This window comes from Anabas testudineus, chromosome 22 (assembly GCF_900324465.2).
Source record: "Anabas testudineus chromosome 22, fAnaTes1.2, whole genome shotgun sequence".
NCBI classification, from domain to species: domain Eukaryota; kingdom Metazoa; phylum Chordata; class Actinopteri; order Anabantiformes; family Anabantidae; genus Anabas; species Anabas testudineus.
Genome location: NC_046630.1, coordinates 4,087,856 through 4,103,819, shown reverse-complemented (window position 1 = coordinate 4,103,819; position 15,964 = coordinate 4,087,856). Strand labels below are relative to the sequence as shown.

Genomic DNA, 15,964 nt, shown 5'->3' with positions numbered 1-15,964 from the left:
TAGTAATTCCCTCTTCTTCATCTTCTTCTTCTTCTTCTTTTTTTTTTTTTTAACTAAATACAGCAGCACAACATTTTTCCTTTTCCTCACCACCACCTTGATATTTTAAATAATATTTACAATTTCCTCAACTTCCAAAATAGACAGACCTTGTGGAAATAAGATGCAATTGAAATAATGCAGTTTATCTTTGCTCCTTTTGCTTTTTCCTGTCATTTTCTTTATTTCTATTTTCTTCCACGCTGACTGTAGAAAAGTGTCACTGTTTTGCTCAATGTGACATAAGTCTGGAGAGATATTGATTTATTTTTAACTGATGCAGGGGAGAAAATTTCAAGGACTTTTAAAAAAACATTCTGTTGAATGTTAAAAAATTAAAATTCCCTCCTGTTGCTTTCCTTTTTTTCTTTCTTTATCTCTTTTCTGTCGTTTTATTCCTAATTGTTTTTATACTTTCCCTCCTTAAAAGCATAGAAAAGTGCTACTTAAAGATGACAATTTGCTTTAGTTGCACATGTTGTAATTTCCCCATTTTGGCACGGTGGCAAATGCGCGTGTTGAAATATTGATTTGTTTTACAACTGACTGTGGGAAAGTCTTTACACTTTCCTGGACCCAAGTGAATAAGAGCATGGGAATCAATAAGCTGGAGATAAAACGGGGACCGGGCTACAGGAGCTCCGCGCTGCAGCGCGGGGCCGTTCAGCGCGTCCGCAGCCCGGCGGAGCGGCCGAAGCTGGAGCCTCCTGAGTCCTTTTCCTCCACCTTTGTGTGTTGTGATCGGCTCTCCCAGTCTGTTTCTCACACCCACCCGGTACCCCACCCCCACACCCCTCCTCTTCCTACTCCCCACCTTCATCCCACCCTACCCTACCCCATCCACCACCACCACCCCCTCTCCTCCTTTTAGCATCTGAAAAGACCACTGAGTGAGAATCGATGGCGCAGAGGCCCGCTTGACAGGACAATAAACCACAAAGAAGGGGTGAGTTTTTTTATCCTCTTGGTTGTTTTGGTTTTTTTTTTTTTTTTGCCTTTTTGAATTGCGGAATTACTCTAATGGTTCAACGACGAGGGGATCGCTCGGGGCCGGCTGTGCGCAAACGATATTTAACACAAGGCATCTTTTGTTACCGCGATATGATTTACAGCAGGCGCCAGCTGTCGTGGTCCCACTCAGGGAAAAAATAAATATTTATATATTTATAAACGGAGAAATGTGAGAAATAGCACAAGGTGCAGCCAGCGGCTGCGCATCCTGCATCGTATGGGACGTTCATTTATTCATTTCACATGAACACATCCACTTTACGTAACCCAGAAATGCATCACCGGACCCCGGTGCTGTTATTGCAGGAGAGCCGTGGACACTTGCCGCTGCAGGTTTAGATGAGGGTCGCTTGCCTGGATTTCATTGGGCGCTGCGGTACCTGGAGGGTGTTAATGCGGTTGTCGCGTTGTAAACAAAAATCATGTCAGCGGCATCGGAGAGGGGGGGTTGTCTGTTTTTTAAGGGACCTCCCCGGGAAATTGAGCGCAAGTGAGTGATGTTATAATTGGGTTGCAGTGCGCCGAGCTTCTCCACATTGCTCCTGTTTTTTTTTTTTTTTCAGCCATGAGGAGAGAACAAGTCACATCCAAGGCGCAGGGGGAGCCGTCTATTTACAGCTGAGGCGTTCAGATCTGCCTCTCATGTCTGTGATAGCTCCAACAATAGCTTCCATTTTCCTCATCAGCCTCAGGCATAAGCAGCACAGTCAAAAAAAAAATCTGATGCTATTATTGGTGAAGGTTTTGTCCGCGCAGATGTCTGCAACACAATCTCACCAGCGCTGCGCACAGCTGAGCAGAAACTGATGAATCACATATTGATCTTATGTCTCACCGCTGAGCTGAGAATGTGTTTTGCCTGCTGGTAACCTCAAGTGACCTGACAGCATGTGCTGGTGTGTTTTGTACCCCCCTCGCATCCAGCCTGCACCTCGGCTTCCCGCACCCTGAGGACGCAGCGATGCCCCAGCAGAGGGAGGCTCCGTCTCCGTCCCGCCGCCTCGGCCTGGCAGCTCACCGCCTCCAGACGCTGAAGCCCGGCCACCGTTTCCCATGAGGCCACCACCAGAACTGAGCTCGACCTCTCTGTATGGGGCCTCTCACTTATGAAGTAGGTCCAGATTGTGGAGAGGTGGCTGAGACGCATGAGGGGCTCAGGGTGTTCTTGGATGGTGCTGGGTGATGAGATCACTTTCAAACCTGGTGGTCATCAGATGTTTGTGAATAATTTAGTTTTTCTTTCAGATTTTTTTTATTTGAAATTGTAAAATAGTTAAAAAAAAATAGCTTCACCTTTAAGGTTTGTGAAAATCTTTAAATTAAGCTAACTGGTCAAATTCTAATATGATTATTTCAGTTTTATATAATTAAATCAAACATTTTGAATTTCCCATTGTTAATTTAACACACATACATATTAAAATGTGCAGTTTGAGCTGCTGTACAACATATGTAGACCTGTAACCATGCACCACACAGAGCTAAACACATGTTTCAGTCATAATAATGATTCAAATGTGCTTTGATTGCATTTTCCTTCCTCCTCCTCTCAGCTGACATGGAGGATGAAGATGGGACTTGTCTACTTGATGTTTTGTGGTAAGTTGATCTCATTTTTACTTGGATATGTCAGATATGTTAAATTTAAAATATACTAAACATAATTCAGCCTAATGTCGTCTTAGTTCTCAGTTGCACCACATTAAACTGATTTTACTCTCCTCCCTCTCTTTGACCTCACAGTGACCCCCAAGCCCTGAATGACTTCCTTCATGGGACCAATGAGGTAACAGAGGAGAGAGAGTGGAATAAAACCAATCAATACTGTAAATGATCATTTGAGATGCTGGTATTTCTGTGTGGAGGAGACAGCGTAGGAGGAAGTAGTAATGTAATACTGCGTGTCCTTCCCCAACCTAAAATCCACTGATTTTCTCCCCCCAGCTGCAGACTGAAGACCTGCTCATTAACTCCTCCTCTGGGGAGCCCTCCCTCTTCGCAGATGCCCCGGTGAGTGTCTGGATCCACAGCCAGCAGCGTCACAACAACCAGCATTTTCCCCAGGAGGGTGGTGGTTTGTGTCTGCCTCTGTGCCTGAAACAGCTTCACGTTAACTCCTGCTAATCACACCGTTCTCCCCTCCTCTTCACTCTGCCTCCTCTTTCTCGCTGCCTCTACTTCTCTTTCCATCTCCCACTGTTTCCTCCTCCAGAGCCCAGGCTCTCTGCTGGGAGACGGCAGGAATTCCCCAGACACGCCTCCACCCGGGTGTGTGGATTTGTCCTTCTTGGAGGAGGCCCTCCTGTCATCGCCGGAGGGTGGAGAAGACCCGCAGGTGGTGCAGGTGGAGCCACCTGTGGATGCTGGATGCGAGCCGAAGAACGGAGAAGTGGAGGAAGTGGAGGAGGCGCAGGTGGCATGTGATATCCTCCAGCAGAGCCTCCAGGAGGCTGAGATCACAGAGCAGACTATGGCTCTAGAGGCAGGTCTGACCCAACCCGGGGACTCGCTGTCCCTGTACTCACCTGCCCCTCTCCTCTCTCCACCCACCATCCCATTTGTACCCAAACCTGTGACCTTGCCCGTCACCCCAGCGTTGCCAAGAGACACCCAGGCAGCAGTGGAGCCTCCCCAGCCGTCCCTTTTGGCTGTTGGGCCTGGCTGCCCTTCTCTGAAACCTGCTGCCCCCCCTCAGCTGATGGGGCTCCTTCCTGGAAATGTGTTTCCTGTCCCTTCTCCGGAGAGCTCCTTCTCTCTAAGTCCCGCCCAGGGCTCAAGTATGATCATCCACAAGGCTGTTCCCAGTGTGACCAGCCGTCCTCTCATCACTCCAACCCTGAGAGCGACGGCGGCAGCACCGGGGATCGTCCTGCAGAGGGCCCCTCTCCCCATCCAGCCCAAGCTCCCCATCAGCATTCAGCCCAGACTGGTCCAAATTAGCCCCAAGCCCTCTGGGCAGAAACCCACTCCAGGTCTTACATTTGTTCCTGGGACTGCGTCACCAAATATTTTACTGTCACAACCTCCGGGCCAAAAGCCTGCAGCTCTGCCCCCGCAGCCCCCCCAGCAGCTCCCCAAACCAGTCAGCCTGCAGCTAGTTAACCAGGGCGGCTCCTTTGTGCTCCAGCCTCAGGGACTCTTTCAAGGCCAAAATCAGTTCCTTCTTCCAGGCCAGTGCCCCGTTACAATCTCCCAGCCTGTCAGTGCAGCTCGATCACTGCTGACCACCACCCACCAAGGTCCGACGGTCCACAGCGTGACTCCCTCTACCGGGCAGCTCGTAGACGGCTCTCAGATCCTAACTGTGCCCCAAAGACACCTGAACTTTAGCCCGGTCTTTACCACCCCTACAGGGCAGCTAGCGCTACGCCAGGCCACTGTGCTTTCGGGACCTTTGCAGCTACAGTCAGCGCCCCCTACTGTCTTCCAGATGCCGGCACAGCTGGCTGGAACGTACACTTCAGGAGGGCAGGGGCAGCGTGCCACCCTGGTCCACAGTCCTGCTCTTGGAAACCACATTACTTTGATCAACAGTTCAGGGGTGCTTCCCCCAGATCTCACTTCCATCTCAATCGTCAACGGCCCTTCAGTGGTTCAGGGGCTGCCTTTTGCTACCCAGGCCCGGGCTCCTCAGACAGGGGTAACAGACGGACAGCTGAGCCTCCAGCAGGCATCTGTGGTGCTGCTGCCAGAGAGAGCTGTGCAGGAGGAGAGGACCAGTTCAGAGGAGACTTTCCACCAGTTACCACAGGTGAGCTGCCACCTTTGGGTGCACAAAACCTGCTCTCATGGCACATTACATTTAGGTTCTTATATTGTCTCATCTTCAGCTTTGTGTCTTTTACTCTGTTTACTACAAATCAGCAACTTTACATTTAGTGTTTGTAGTTTAAACATATTTTCTTCTGGGCCCCAGGTGTTTCCATTCATCCTCATATTGAACAAAAATCTATTAGCAGGCACCTGATGCTTTTTGTGTTGTGTAAACATCAAGCCTGCATCCATTTCTCTAATATTATGAAGTAATACTTTTCATACCTATCTACTCTATCAGACTTTAATCAGGTATAATTCAGGGTTTAAATTAACCTTGTTGTTGTAATTTGTTCTTAAAATAAAAACACACATTGCTGGTTACATATTATTTCAGTCAAGGGGCAAAATATTAATATAGGTTTTATCATTTAGAAAAAACACATTTTATCAAATACTTAAATGCACTTTTCTAACAAATCTCAGTTTGATCTCTCCCTCATTCTCCAGCCCTACGGACATGTTCTCCAACACGTCTCTGTGCAGCCCAGCTCTGCAGGTCTCCAGGCCTCCTCTCCTCCTGTTGTCGCAGTCTGCCTGCAGCCTCCCCCTGAACCAACCTTGGCTCCTGATCCAGCTGTGGAGATGCCCAAACTTCTGATGCCCCCGGCGGACATGACCCAAGTCGTGGAGGAGGCGACCCACTCGATGAGTCAGAACCAGGCCTTTATGCAACATCTGCAACAGGTAGAACAGAATTAAAATGAGAGCTGCTTCAGCGTGTTTGACTCTTATCTGTGTGTCTGAACTTGTTCATGTTCCCTCTCTATGATTTCTACCACAGCAAGCACTTAGTTCTCCTATCACATCTGAATTGTTGGTTGGAACCCTGCCAGTGGTACCGATGGAGTCTCTTGCCTCCCCCGTGTCCGGTGAGAGAGAGACCCAGTCTCAGACTCATGCCCTCTCTGGTCAGGACACTCACACTGTGATGTCTGACCAGTGTGTCGAAGCTTCTCCACTTCACTCAGACCCTGAGGACAGCCCACTGCTCTGCTCCTCACCTCGGATTCAGGACTCTGGGTCTACAGCTTCGGCAGCTTTCTCCCCTCCAGCTGGACCTCAGATGACTCTACCTGGACCTGAAACGTCAGTCTCACCGTTCATATCTCCCCAGTCGTGCACTGAGCCCCAGGCTCAGTACCAAGTCCCTCATCAGCTCCAGGTTTCCCAGGCCTTATTTGCCCAGAACCAGGTGCAGGCTCAGTCATCTGTCTCTCAGCCTTTGCCCCAGATCCAGGCTTCAGTTTCCCAGCTCCAGGTCCAGACGTCTGTCTCCCAGCCTCAGTCCTCTGTCCATACTTCAGTCCACAGCAGCCCCTCCCCTCTACATGTCAGCGTCTCGGTGCCTCAGCAGCAGCCTGATCCCACGGCTGTGTCTGCTAATGTCTCCAAAGATGGAGACGACTCCGCTGTCCAACAGCACACACAAAACAGTGAGTTCAACCGCTGGTTCATCGAAGTGTGACTGAACATGAGGTTGTTTTCTGTGTGATTCGAATTATTATTCTTTTTCTCATCACTGCTGTTTCCTTTCACCATCACCATAACCATCCCTGTTCTCATTATCCTGATCATTACCACCACCACCTGGATCATCGCCACTGTCATCAGAGCCAACAGCTGCCTTGGTCGAGGAGAGTAAAGCGTTTACTCTCAATGTCCATCCACCCTCTCCTGCAGCCCAGACTGTCCAGGCTCACGGGCCCCCAGCGCCCAGAGAGTGTGTCCCTGTCCAGATAAGCCAGCAGACGAAGGTGAGAGAAAGCAAATGTCCATTGTTTTAGTCCTCTTAATGTAGAAACTACTTTTTATAGGAACATACATTTAAGCATTGAAAAATATCTTTATGAGAGTTTGTGTCTTTGTGTAAAGAAGCACAGAGCTGGTGATTCCACTGTTTGTAGGATTTTATTTCACACACTGATGTGATTAGTTGCTTGATAATTATTGTTGGTGAAGAGCTAAAGAAGCTCAGGCATAATGAAGAAGGTATTATCACTGAGCCCTGTGTTCTTTACCTCTGCATTAAGTCTACAAAGTGATTTTAAATTATTTGTAATTCTTTATTTATTAAAATAATAGATACAAATATAAAAATGGGCTTATTTTGATATATGACATGACGTGATATGATATGAGCTATTTATATAGAGTTGCAACAAAATAATATTTTTGTTATCAATTAACGTACCAGTAATTTTCTCAAGCAATTATTGCTTTGGTCTATAAATATAATATAAAAGGTCCAAAAATACTGCCGCACATAGCACATACTAAACCCCAAGACATATTTAAATGTCATTTAATGAAAACTGTGCATTTATATAGATTTTTAAAGAAAATATAATAAAATTAAAAGTAAAATTTGATGATTTTTTTTTTGTCAATTATTCATTTACACTCAGAATAACATTAATATTTTTGTAATGAGCCAAATTGCTAATTTTCTCTCTGGACTGAACTGCTTTGGCACCGGTCTTGAATTAGACAGGGCAGCTTTGAAATGATCATTTGTTAAATGCAGCAAACTTACTATTAATGGCTCCAAAATGTGCCCCCGTCTCTGTCTTTTGATCTCACCTAAAATGTTATGTGTCTGCCAGCTGGCAGGTCCTCTGGAGCAGCAGAGAGAGGAGAGGCTTACACCAGCAATGCGCAGGCACAGGTAGGAGCCACAGAGCACTCACAGTACCGCTGAAAGTCACGTGTAGATGGTGCATGTTTACCTAACATGAACGCTGACGGGATGAAATGGAAACAAATAAGTAAAATGCATGAGAAACAACTGTAAACACAGTGAATGATTTTTGTTGTGTCCTGTTTTAGAGAAAAAAAATAAGGTACAGTCCTGTCTGGACATACTTGTGACTTTGGTATTTCCCTTATGTGTTCATTTAGGCTTTAAGATTTTACAAACACAACCTATACTCATCTCATCAAATGATGCACGTCTAATGAATGAACTACTCATTTATTATTTATTATTATTATTATTATTATTATTACCCAACCCTGTCTATGATAGTTAAAATTGGTTCCACCTTGATGAACTACAACATTAAAATGCAGCTTGCATTTTAATGCATCCACCTAATAATAAATGTGCAGTAATACACACTAACTTTTGCATTATGAGTACTTTTACTTTAGATACTTAAAGATGTTTCTTCCTCTGTTTCTCTCTGGCTTTCTCAGAATTTCATGTGTTAGTGGATATGATGCCTTCGTAATAATCGGCCTGTTAATTAATGAATTAATGTAACAGCAGTTGTCTGGTTTTACAGACATGGATTAAGTCTGATCCCTCACTAATGTTTTTAATCCCAGTCCTCTAGGACTCCTTTTACTGTTACCACTATTATTCACGGCTACTGATACACTCTCTACTACTGTTCATATGGCCAGCTCTGCCAGTACAGTGATAACTAGACTTGTACAGCTTTCACTACTACCAGTACTATCAAGACTAGTACCAGTACTAGTAGACAGAAGCTCCAGTCTGATTATTTGTGTATTCATCTTGGTAATTAGTAATTAGAATATTGTGGAATCTTATGTTTCCATTATAAGGAGAGACCTTTTGGACATAATGTTATTCCAATTCTAATTTACTGTTTATTTGTTTAAGTTTATCTTAAAAAAGGAGAACGTAGAGGCAACAATGACGCATCAGCATTTTTTTTTGCAGCATCCACAAAACAGGTTAATTTGTCCAACTGCTGCTTCCATCCTGAGGGATACAAACATTTGATTGGATGTAGGAGTGTTCTATTAGGTGTTATTTTTATTTTCAATGTGAAATTAATTTGGTCAGTTGGCTTGATGTGCAGACTCTGGGATGAATTTAGAAGCCTAATAATGGCCACTCACAATAAGTCTGAATGAGTATTGATAATATTACACATATTATACTATATTACATATAGTATATGTTGTCCTGGTACGGAATCCTATAATACAAGGGGTTAGTGTAAGTCTTTACATTTAAACAGGTCAAAGTGGTTGAAATTGCTTAACAGCATTTCAGTGCAGATGAAAATCAGCCTGTTCGCCTAACTGACCAAGTTAGTGTCAAACAAAACAGATGTTTATTATGTTTATTATGTTTATTATTATGAAATTCATTATCAAAACATGATATTTTGATAGATTTGTTTCCTGAATTTCCTACTCCAACTGAGCAACATGTGGCAAAAAATGACAACACCGACAACATGTTGAATACATTTTGCTTTACATCAAATAGAAATAGAGATAAATGAAAAATCTACAGTACTATAGTTCATTACTGTACCAGTTAGAAGCCTCCAACTGATTTTTACCATTTTCTTCAGGTTCCAGCAGCAGCTTTGTTTGGACCACTTAGCGGTTCAGCGCCCGTTCACTGGTCCGGCCTTTTCCTCGCTGAAGGACGCTGTGAGACGCCTGCTGCCGTACCACACCTGCTCTGGTCACCTGCCCACTCAGGGTGACTTCAATTTAGGTCAGTAAGCGTTGTTTCAGATGTATTGCTGGTGCCCATCCTATGTTAAAAAAAACAACAACTGAGGTGTTATATTTTTGGGTTATTCGTCATTATGTCATCCAACCACATCTCTGGGCTGCTTTCAATCATGTCATCACAGCTGAAAACAAGGAAATTTCAGTTGCTTATGACTCTGGACAGACGTGAATATGAACCTCAACTTGACTGAGAATTAATTAACTATCACAATATGTGCTTATCAATAAAATAATAATTTCAGCTGTAAATCCTCCAACAATAGTTTAAGTTAAACAATTCTAAAAGATTTATAAATCCCACATTAGTAATGATTTTTTATTAAATAAATTAACGTGATGATGTTTCTGTTCTCACAGTGGACCAGGAGTTTGACACTGTGTCTGGTTTCCTACTAAAACGCACCAAGGACATGGTCAACAAATACAGGCAGCTACTGGTTAGAGAAACACAGGTGAGACAGTGCACTGCTTTCTTTTACGAGTGCTGTGTTTATGTAGCTTGTCTTTGAAAATCGAAATAGTGTCTGAATTCAGAGGATAGATTTTCTCTACAATTCCAACTTGCTTTAAAATATATCTAACAAAATCAAGCGTTAGAAACAATTACCAATATCATGGTACGTGTAAAGAAATGCAAACCTACTCATTTCAGTCTGGATCAAAAACATTACGGTACATTAAAATGAACAGGTTAGATTCAGAAACCTTATTCTAGCCTAAGGTTGAGATGATGTGTTGCAGTTTTTCTCTAGAGAACCTGTCTTTCAAACACGAGCAGACACAACAAGCTGTGTGAGCTTATGAACTTGTTTCCGCAGCAGGAGAGTCCGTCAGCAGAGATGGTGATGCTGGAGCGTCTCTTCCTTCAGGCTGAGCGATACGCTTTAGCGGAGGACAGACGGAGAGCCCGCAGAGATCCAGGTGAGCGTCTCTGCAAGAGAAAACAGTCGTGGCCACGTTCATTTTTACACGAGGGCTCAGTTTGTTTTTACCAAGGATGATGCTGCTCCAGGACTGAGACAGAAAATGCGGTCAGGGGAAAGCGAATTAATGACACTTTTTTCTTCTCTCCTTATAAACTAATTTAGCGGTGCCTCAGAGCACAGCACTTAACCTCCATATTTGCTCCAGAGCAGCTCCCAGGTGTGAATGTGTAATTAAGCTGTGTAAATGTGGAACAGGGTCGTGCTGAGAAAGACATCACTGTGTGATGAAAAAATTACATGTGAGAGGTCAAGAGCAAATTAAAGCAGGGTTGTTATGTTAATTAAAAAGTTGGAAAAGGAGGAAGGAAGCTTGTGAAGACGATAAATGTCAGGCTTAGCTGCAGCTGGACCTCAGGACTCCTGAATAAATAAGAATCCAAAAATAGAGCAGATTAACTTATTATACAAATCTTAAGTGATTTATATAAGTCCAACATAAAACACTTTGCATATACAGTGCACATTGATAATTACAAATGTCTCCACGAAGAAATGTTACTAATTGTAATGTAATACACAAAAATAAATGCATAAAAGAAAATTAGCATTTAAAAGCAAAAACCTAAAGGAATAGGACCAAATTCAATTTGGAAAATTATAAATAAGTTAACAATCATACAAAGCAGAATAGTAGTAGTTTATAAGTATGACCCTTTATTTTATAAAGAGTTCTCATTACATTTACCTCAAAGTGGCTTCAGCATGGAAAAAAAAACATTTACCATTTGCTTTTTAATCAACATATAAATTTACTCTATTCCAGCCTTGAACTGTAGTTAATGCTGTTTAATGTACTAATTTAACAAATTTATCTAGTAACAATTGTAGTTTCAACTACATGAAAAACACCAAAGTTCATAAAGGAGATAAATGTAGTAAATAATTATAATGAGCAGGAAAGTCAGCAACAAACAATTTATAAAACTAAAAATAACATTAACCAATAAGCAAAATGTTAAATAAGAAGAGAGATTATTTTTGGTAAATTTCAGTTGACATGCACGATTTAATAATAATCTAAAATAATCCAAAGACAAAAAATGCTCCTTTGATTTTAAAATTGGATGTGGGAACAAAGAAGATCATGTTGAACAGATAAGTACAGGTCAGTGTCATCTGCATAAAATTATTCTTTTAAACTAAAAGCCAAAAACAGACTGCTTGAAGGACTCTACAGTTAAAAACAGCAGCATCAGATGTAATCTCGAAACCTCACAGTAAATATCAAGTTAATAGTGAGGTGAGTGAATAGTTCAGAGAAACGACTGACAGCTTTTCTTCCAGAATCCTTCATGATGGCCTTGGCTACATCAGCGTCTTCCCCTCATGGTGCACAGTCCTCTGGCAGCCCCTCTTCTCCACCAGCCTGGACCAGACTGTCCGACCGGCCTCCAGGACTGAAGACGTACCGCTCCAGCTCCCGGGGGGCTCTCAGGCTGACCATCAAGCAGGAGTCTGGCTCTCGTAAGGTGGTCCACAACTCTGCGTGTGAACCGGGACTTAAGAGGGACCACACGGGGCAGCTGACCAACGGTGGCGGAGCTGTGAGTGAACGTCACGGCCAGGCATCCAACGGAGCACCCCAGCATCCTCAGTGTGATGAGGAGATCTCTAATGGAGCTCTGCCTGGTAACACAGCAGAGGAAGTCCCACAGACAGCACCTGATTCCAAAATAAAAGCCCCAACTCTTTCTATGCCAGGACCAGAGGCTGCTTGCTTTGAGTTGCCACCCAGAGATGTCAGCGCCCCAAAACTTAAATGTTACAGGCTGGATGCATCCCCTCCGTTGGAGCAGCAGTTCAGCCCACCACCTCCACCCCTCCAAGAGGACAACATGCTCAGTGAACATCTACAGAGTGCCATCGACAGCATCCTAGAGCTCCAGCGCCTGCAGGGCCCCTCTGCAGGCTCAACCAGAGCTGCATCTGGCCCTTCACTGGACCAGGCTGTCACCAGCATCCTGGAGGGACACCTTTGAGGTAACGTGCTCTGACAGATGTCCACCCAGATACAAAACATCCATCTGAGGTGGGACAAAACAAAAGAAGGGGTACTCGACTTTTTATCTGTTCCCAGAACTAAGAGTTCCCGGGTTTCAGATTTCACTTTTAATGAACTGATTGTTTAAAAGAAAGGAGGAGGGAAAAAATTAAGAGGCACTATAAAGAGATGCATCCCAGACAACAGCACTATCTATAGTCCGATAGATGTTAGATACTTCATTTTGATGTATGTTTGTGGGGAAAAAAAATCTATTTGAATAGGAGCTATATTGTTTCAGTGGTAGTTAAGTCATTCAGAGGTTTACGACACTGGTGTAACCTTCATCAGCATATAGTATATAAGTAATAGTGAGGATAACGAAAATGTGGAGTAGACTGAGATTATTCAATAGTTTTTTATAAGATTTCTTTCAAAAAATGTGAAGTTTCTTTTGCATAGTGCCAAGCTTCCAGGGTATTTATTTTGATAATCTGTGCCAATTGTGTTTTCAGATGAGTTGCATTGAGAAAAGCAGTGAATGTGCGACAAGTGTGTGAGTGAGTGTGTGTTTGTGTTTTTATTTGAACTAGTTTGCGTGTATCTAAAGAGAGAGTGTGAAAACATTGCATCCTGCGACGGGACAGTAAACTTAAAATCCCGCAGGCTTCATTGTCTCGGCTTAACGAATGAAACTCCAAAGAATTTGTGACTTGCTACATCCTGAATACACCAGCAAATGTCCATGTTGTGTCTCTTCCCACAAACTGGAGTCTGTCCTTGTTATAGAAGAAAGAACGTGAGGGGGCACAGAAAAAAATGTAGGCAGAGTCGTGCTTTTTTTTTTTTTTAGGTTCTTGGTCTTTGTTGGTGTTTATGCTGGAGTCTGACTGTGACGTATGTCTAGTTTTGTCTGTTTTTAGAGACAGGAATGGTTTTCCATACTTTATGTATTAACACGCAAGCAATAATGAGTTTGGGTTGTTTGGAGCGGTGGTGGTGCAGTGAGGAGGAGGGAGAGGTTTGCCTGAGTTTTGCTTATTGTCATCATTGAATGAAAACCAAGTTGGATTTTCAGGAATGACAGACCCTTATTGTCATCAAAGCCTGTGTTATTTAGATAATGTGTTTGTCATGTTTTAAGGGCTTGAGGGTCTCTTAGTGACAAATGACCACAAAAACGTCCCGTTTAGGAGAAAAACACCAAAACTGCAGTTGTTTTTCCACAACAGCCACTGTACAGAACTTGAGCCTCTCTGCATCATCAAACAGCCTTTGACCAAAAACTAAAGGGATTGTCCACTTCACATTTTAACATTTTAAGGTCGACTTTTCCTTATTTATTAAATTATTGGTCTGTAGCCTGCTGTATTAAGCTGAAAATTTACTTTCACACAGCCATTGTGGAGCAATATTATTTTTGCAACATGTTATGTTATTGTGACAATCTTATTAGTCTGTGAAGATGTAAATTCTGTTCATATGAAATATGTGAGAGTCATTTGTATTGGTTGTACCACTCTCCATGAAACATGTGCAAAATACTCCTCGTAGATGGAGTTTACTTTGAAGGTCAAAAAGTTAAACCAATTGCTGTAATGTGAATTGAAAACAGGCTTCAATATTAAGCTTTTGAAGATAAGTTAGAGATCAAGGATCGATGTGTGAATTGGAAAGGTTTAGAATATGCCTTATTGTTAATTCAGTGTACCTTGATGGATATGGGATCTGCAAAGAAAAAATAATGTGATAGGTTTATATATATTTTTTTTAAATGTAACATCTGGTGTTCAGAAATGTGAAAGTAACTTAAGAAACATCCAGCGATTTGGGGTTAAATCAAACATGCATTCTCATTTCTTCAATTGCATTATTATTTAACAAAAAGTTAAATTGTCTTTTGCTGGAATGAGTTATAATATGCAGTAATTTAGTATTGAAACTCTCTGTGGTAGTACAGGTGGACACACCAAAGGATTCATAAAGAAACGAATTGGGAAATACGTCTGAGAGATTGATCCCACTCTTAGAAATGTTTGGTAAAGATAAAGCTACAGGCAGCAGCTGCTCATCACATGGAATGAAAACAAGAGACAGATAGTTTGGCTCTGTCCAGTGGAAACAAAATCCACCTCTAGGGATAAAACCCAAGGCTGATATGTACCAAATGACACTGTCTAATCTGCTGTTTTATGAGTGAGTTTGCTTTAAAGTGAGTTTGTTTGGCTGTCTGGACCACAGGTAGCAGCTTTAAAAAGTAATGTACAATATTTGTTTAAATAGAAGCTGCCTATACCTACAAGTCCAAATTCAGTGGTGGAAGTAGTACCCACATATTCTACATAAAAGTATCATTACTGCAGTGCAAAAACCTCCTGAAAGTACTCATTACTCCTCATAGAATTTTATAACATTGTTAATCACTAATGTTGCAGCTGGTAAAGATGGGACTAATTTTAATCACTTTATGTGATACGAGATTGTTTATACTTAATATCAACATTAGGGTATTAAGTTGTATTGAATGTAAATGTAAATCTAAAAAGTAATGGAAGTTGTCAGATGCATTGCATTTCCCTCTAAAGTACAGTTAGCTCAAAATTATACTATTTTATACTAAATTATAAGCACAATACTTGAGTAATTGTACTTCGTTCCACTGTTTAAATTCATGGTTACCTGTAATAGCTGGATGAGTAAAATGCTTCACTATGCTAGCTTAAAAGGTAAGTTCAGAATTTGTTTCCCCCACCAATCCATAAATTTAAAATTATTGAACTGTGACAACTGACTTTCCTCAGTTTCCAGTGTTCACATCAAACTAAACTGGCTGCAGCTTTGTTTTCTCTGCATATTGATGCGAGTGGTGTCAATCTTCTCATCTAACTGCAAGAAAGTGACGACTATTTCCAAAATTGTATATAAACAAAACATTATGAAAACTTTGTGTGTATCCACCCTCAGAGGTTTCGCTATAATGCAGTAAAGATGTCAGTGTCTTTCACACACAGGATTGCACTCCTTATCACCGCTAAACTTTTAAAAAGGGGAATTCCACCAAATTATACTTAGTTTTTATTTTACGTATTTCCTAAAGTTTGTCAAAAGTTTTCTTTAATTAGTCAAATAAAATAAATTCAAGTCAACTTTGATGGAATCCCCTTAAGTGAAGCAGCCTCATGTGCCATTGTTATTGTTGCCGTTTTGTCTGCAGTGTCAAACGCTGACCTTTAGAGATATGCTTACTTTTGTCAGCATTTTAGGACAAACGCATTACATCTGCATGTTGAGCCATTTTGGTATTTATTTGTAAATGTGTGCCATTTAATTTTTCTGACTGAACTGTGAAACCAGGGGAGCTCATAACTTACACTAATTCAACTTCAGATACAAAACATTTGACTGACAGATTGTTCTGATGCCAAAATCAAGAGGCCTTAATTCAGCAAAACTAGATTGTAGAAAAAAAAACAACAAAAAAACAAAAAAAAAGTCATTCCTGACAAAAAAAATTATCCAACTAAAGACTCCTTTGACCTGAAAGTCATGAGTGATTCATATATGAAATGTTAAGAAAACCACTTTTGTACTCATTTTTACAGACTATTTATTAAACTGTGATTTTGTA

The 15,964-nt window shown here is 42.0% G+C and overlaps 1 protein-coding gene and 1 long non-coding RNA gene across 3 annotated transcripts; one reads left to right on the top strand and one right to left on the bottom strand.

Annotated features, from left to right (window-relative positions):
* Positions 1-915: 915 nt before the first annotated feature.
* Positions 916-15,940, top strand: si:ch211-168d23.3 (BRD4-interacting chromatin-remodeling complex-associated protein). 2 transcript variants are annotated; one of them, XM_026338848.1, is made up of 14 exons: positions 916-985; positions 1,975-2,161; positions 2,604-2,649; positions 2,794-2,836; positions 2,995-3,060; positions 3,263-4,801; positions 5,314-5,550; positions 5,648-6,299; positions 6,478-6,620; positions 7,470-7,531; positions 9,201-9,349; positions 9,727-9,821; positions 10,188-10,290; positions 11,640-15,940. In XM_026338848.1, the coding sequence occupies exons 3-14, from the start codon at positions 2,609-2,611 to the stop codon at positions 12,332-12,334; spliced, it is 3,825 nt and encodes a 1,274-aa protein (XP_026194633.1). In that variant the 5' UTR covers positions 916-985; positions 1,975-2,161; positions 2,604-2,608; the 3' UTR covers positions 12,335-15,940. The 2 variants fall into 2 exon arrangements, with proteins under 2 accessions (XP_026194633.1, XP_026194634.1); XM_026338849.1 differs by lacking the exons at positions 916-985; positions 1,975-2,161 and having other exon boundaries at positions 2,492-2,649.
* Positions 6,528-9,265, bottom strand: LOC113147688. The gene is made up of 3 exons (XR_003297395.1): positions 9,189-9,265; positions 7,447-7,604; positions 6,528-6,594 (listed from the first exon to the last, which is right to left on the bottom strand). It is a non-coding gene; the product is annotated as an uncharacterized LOC113147688 (long non-coding RNA).
* Positions 15,941-15,964: the final 24 nt, after the last annotated feature.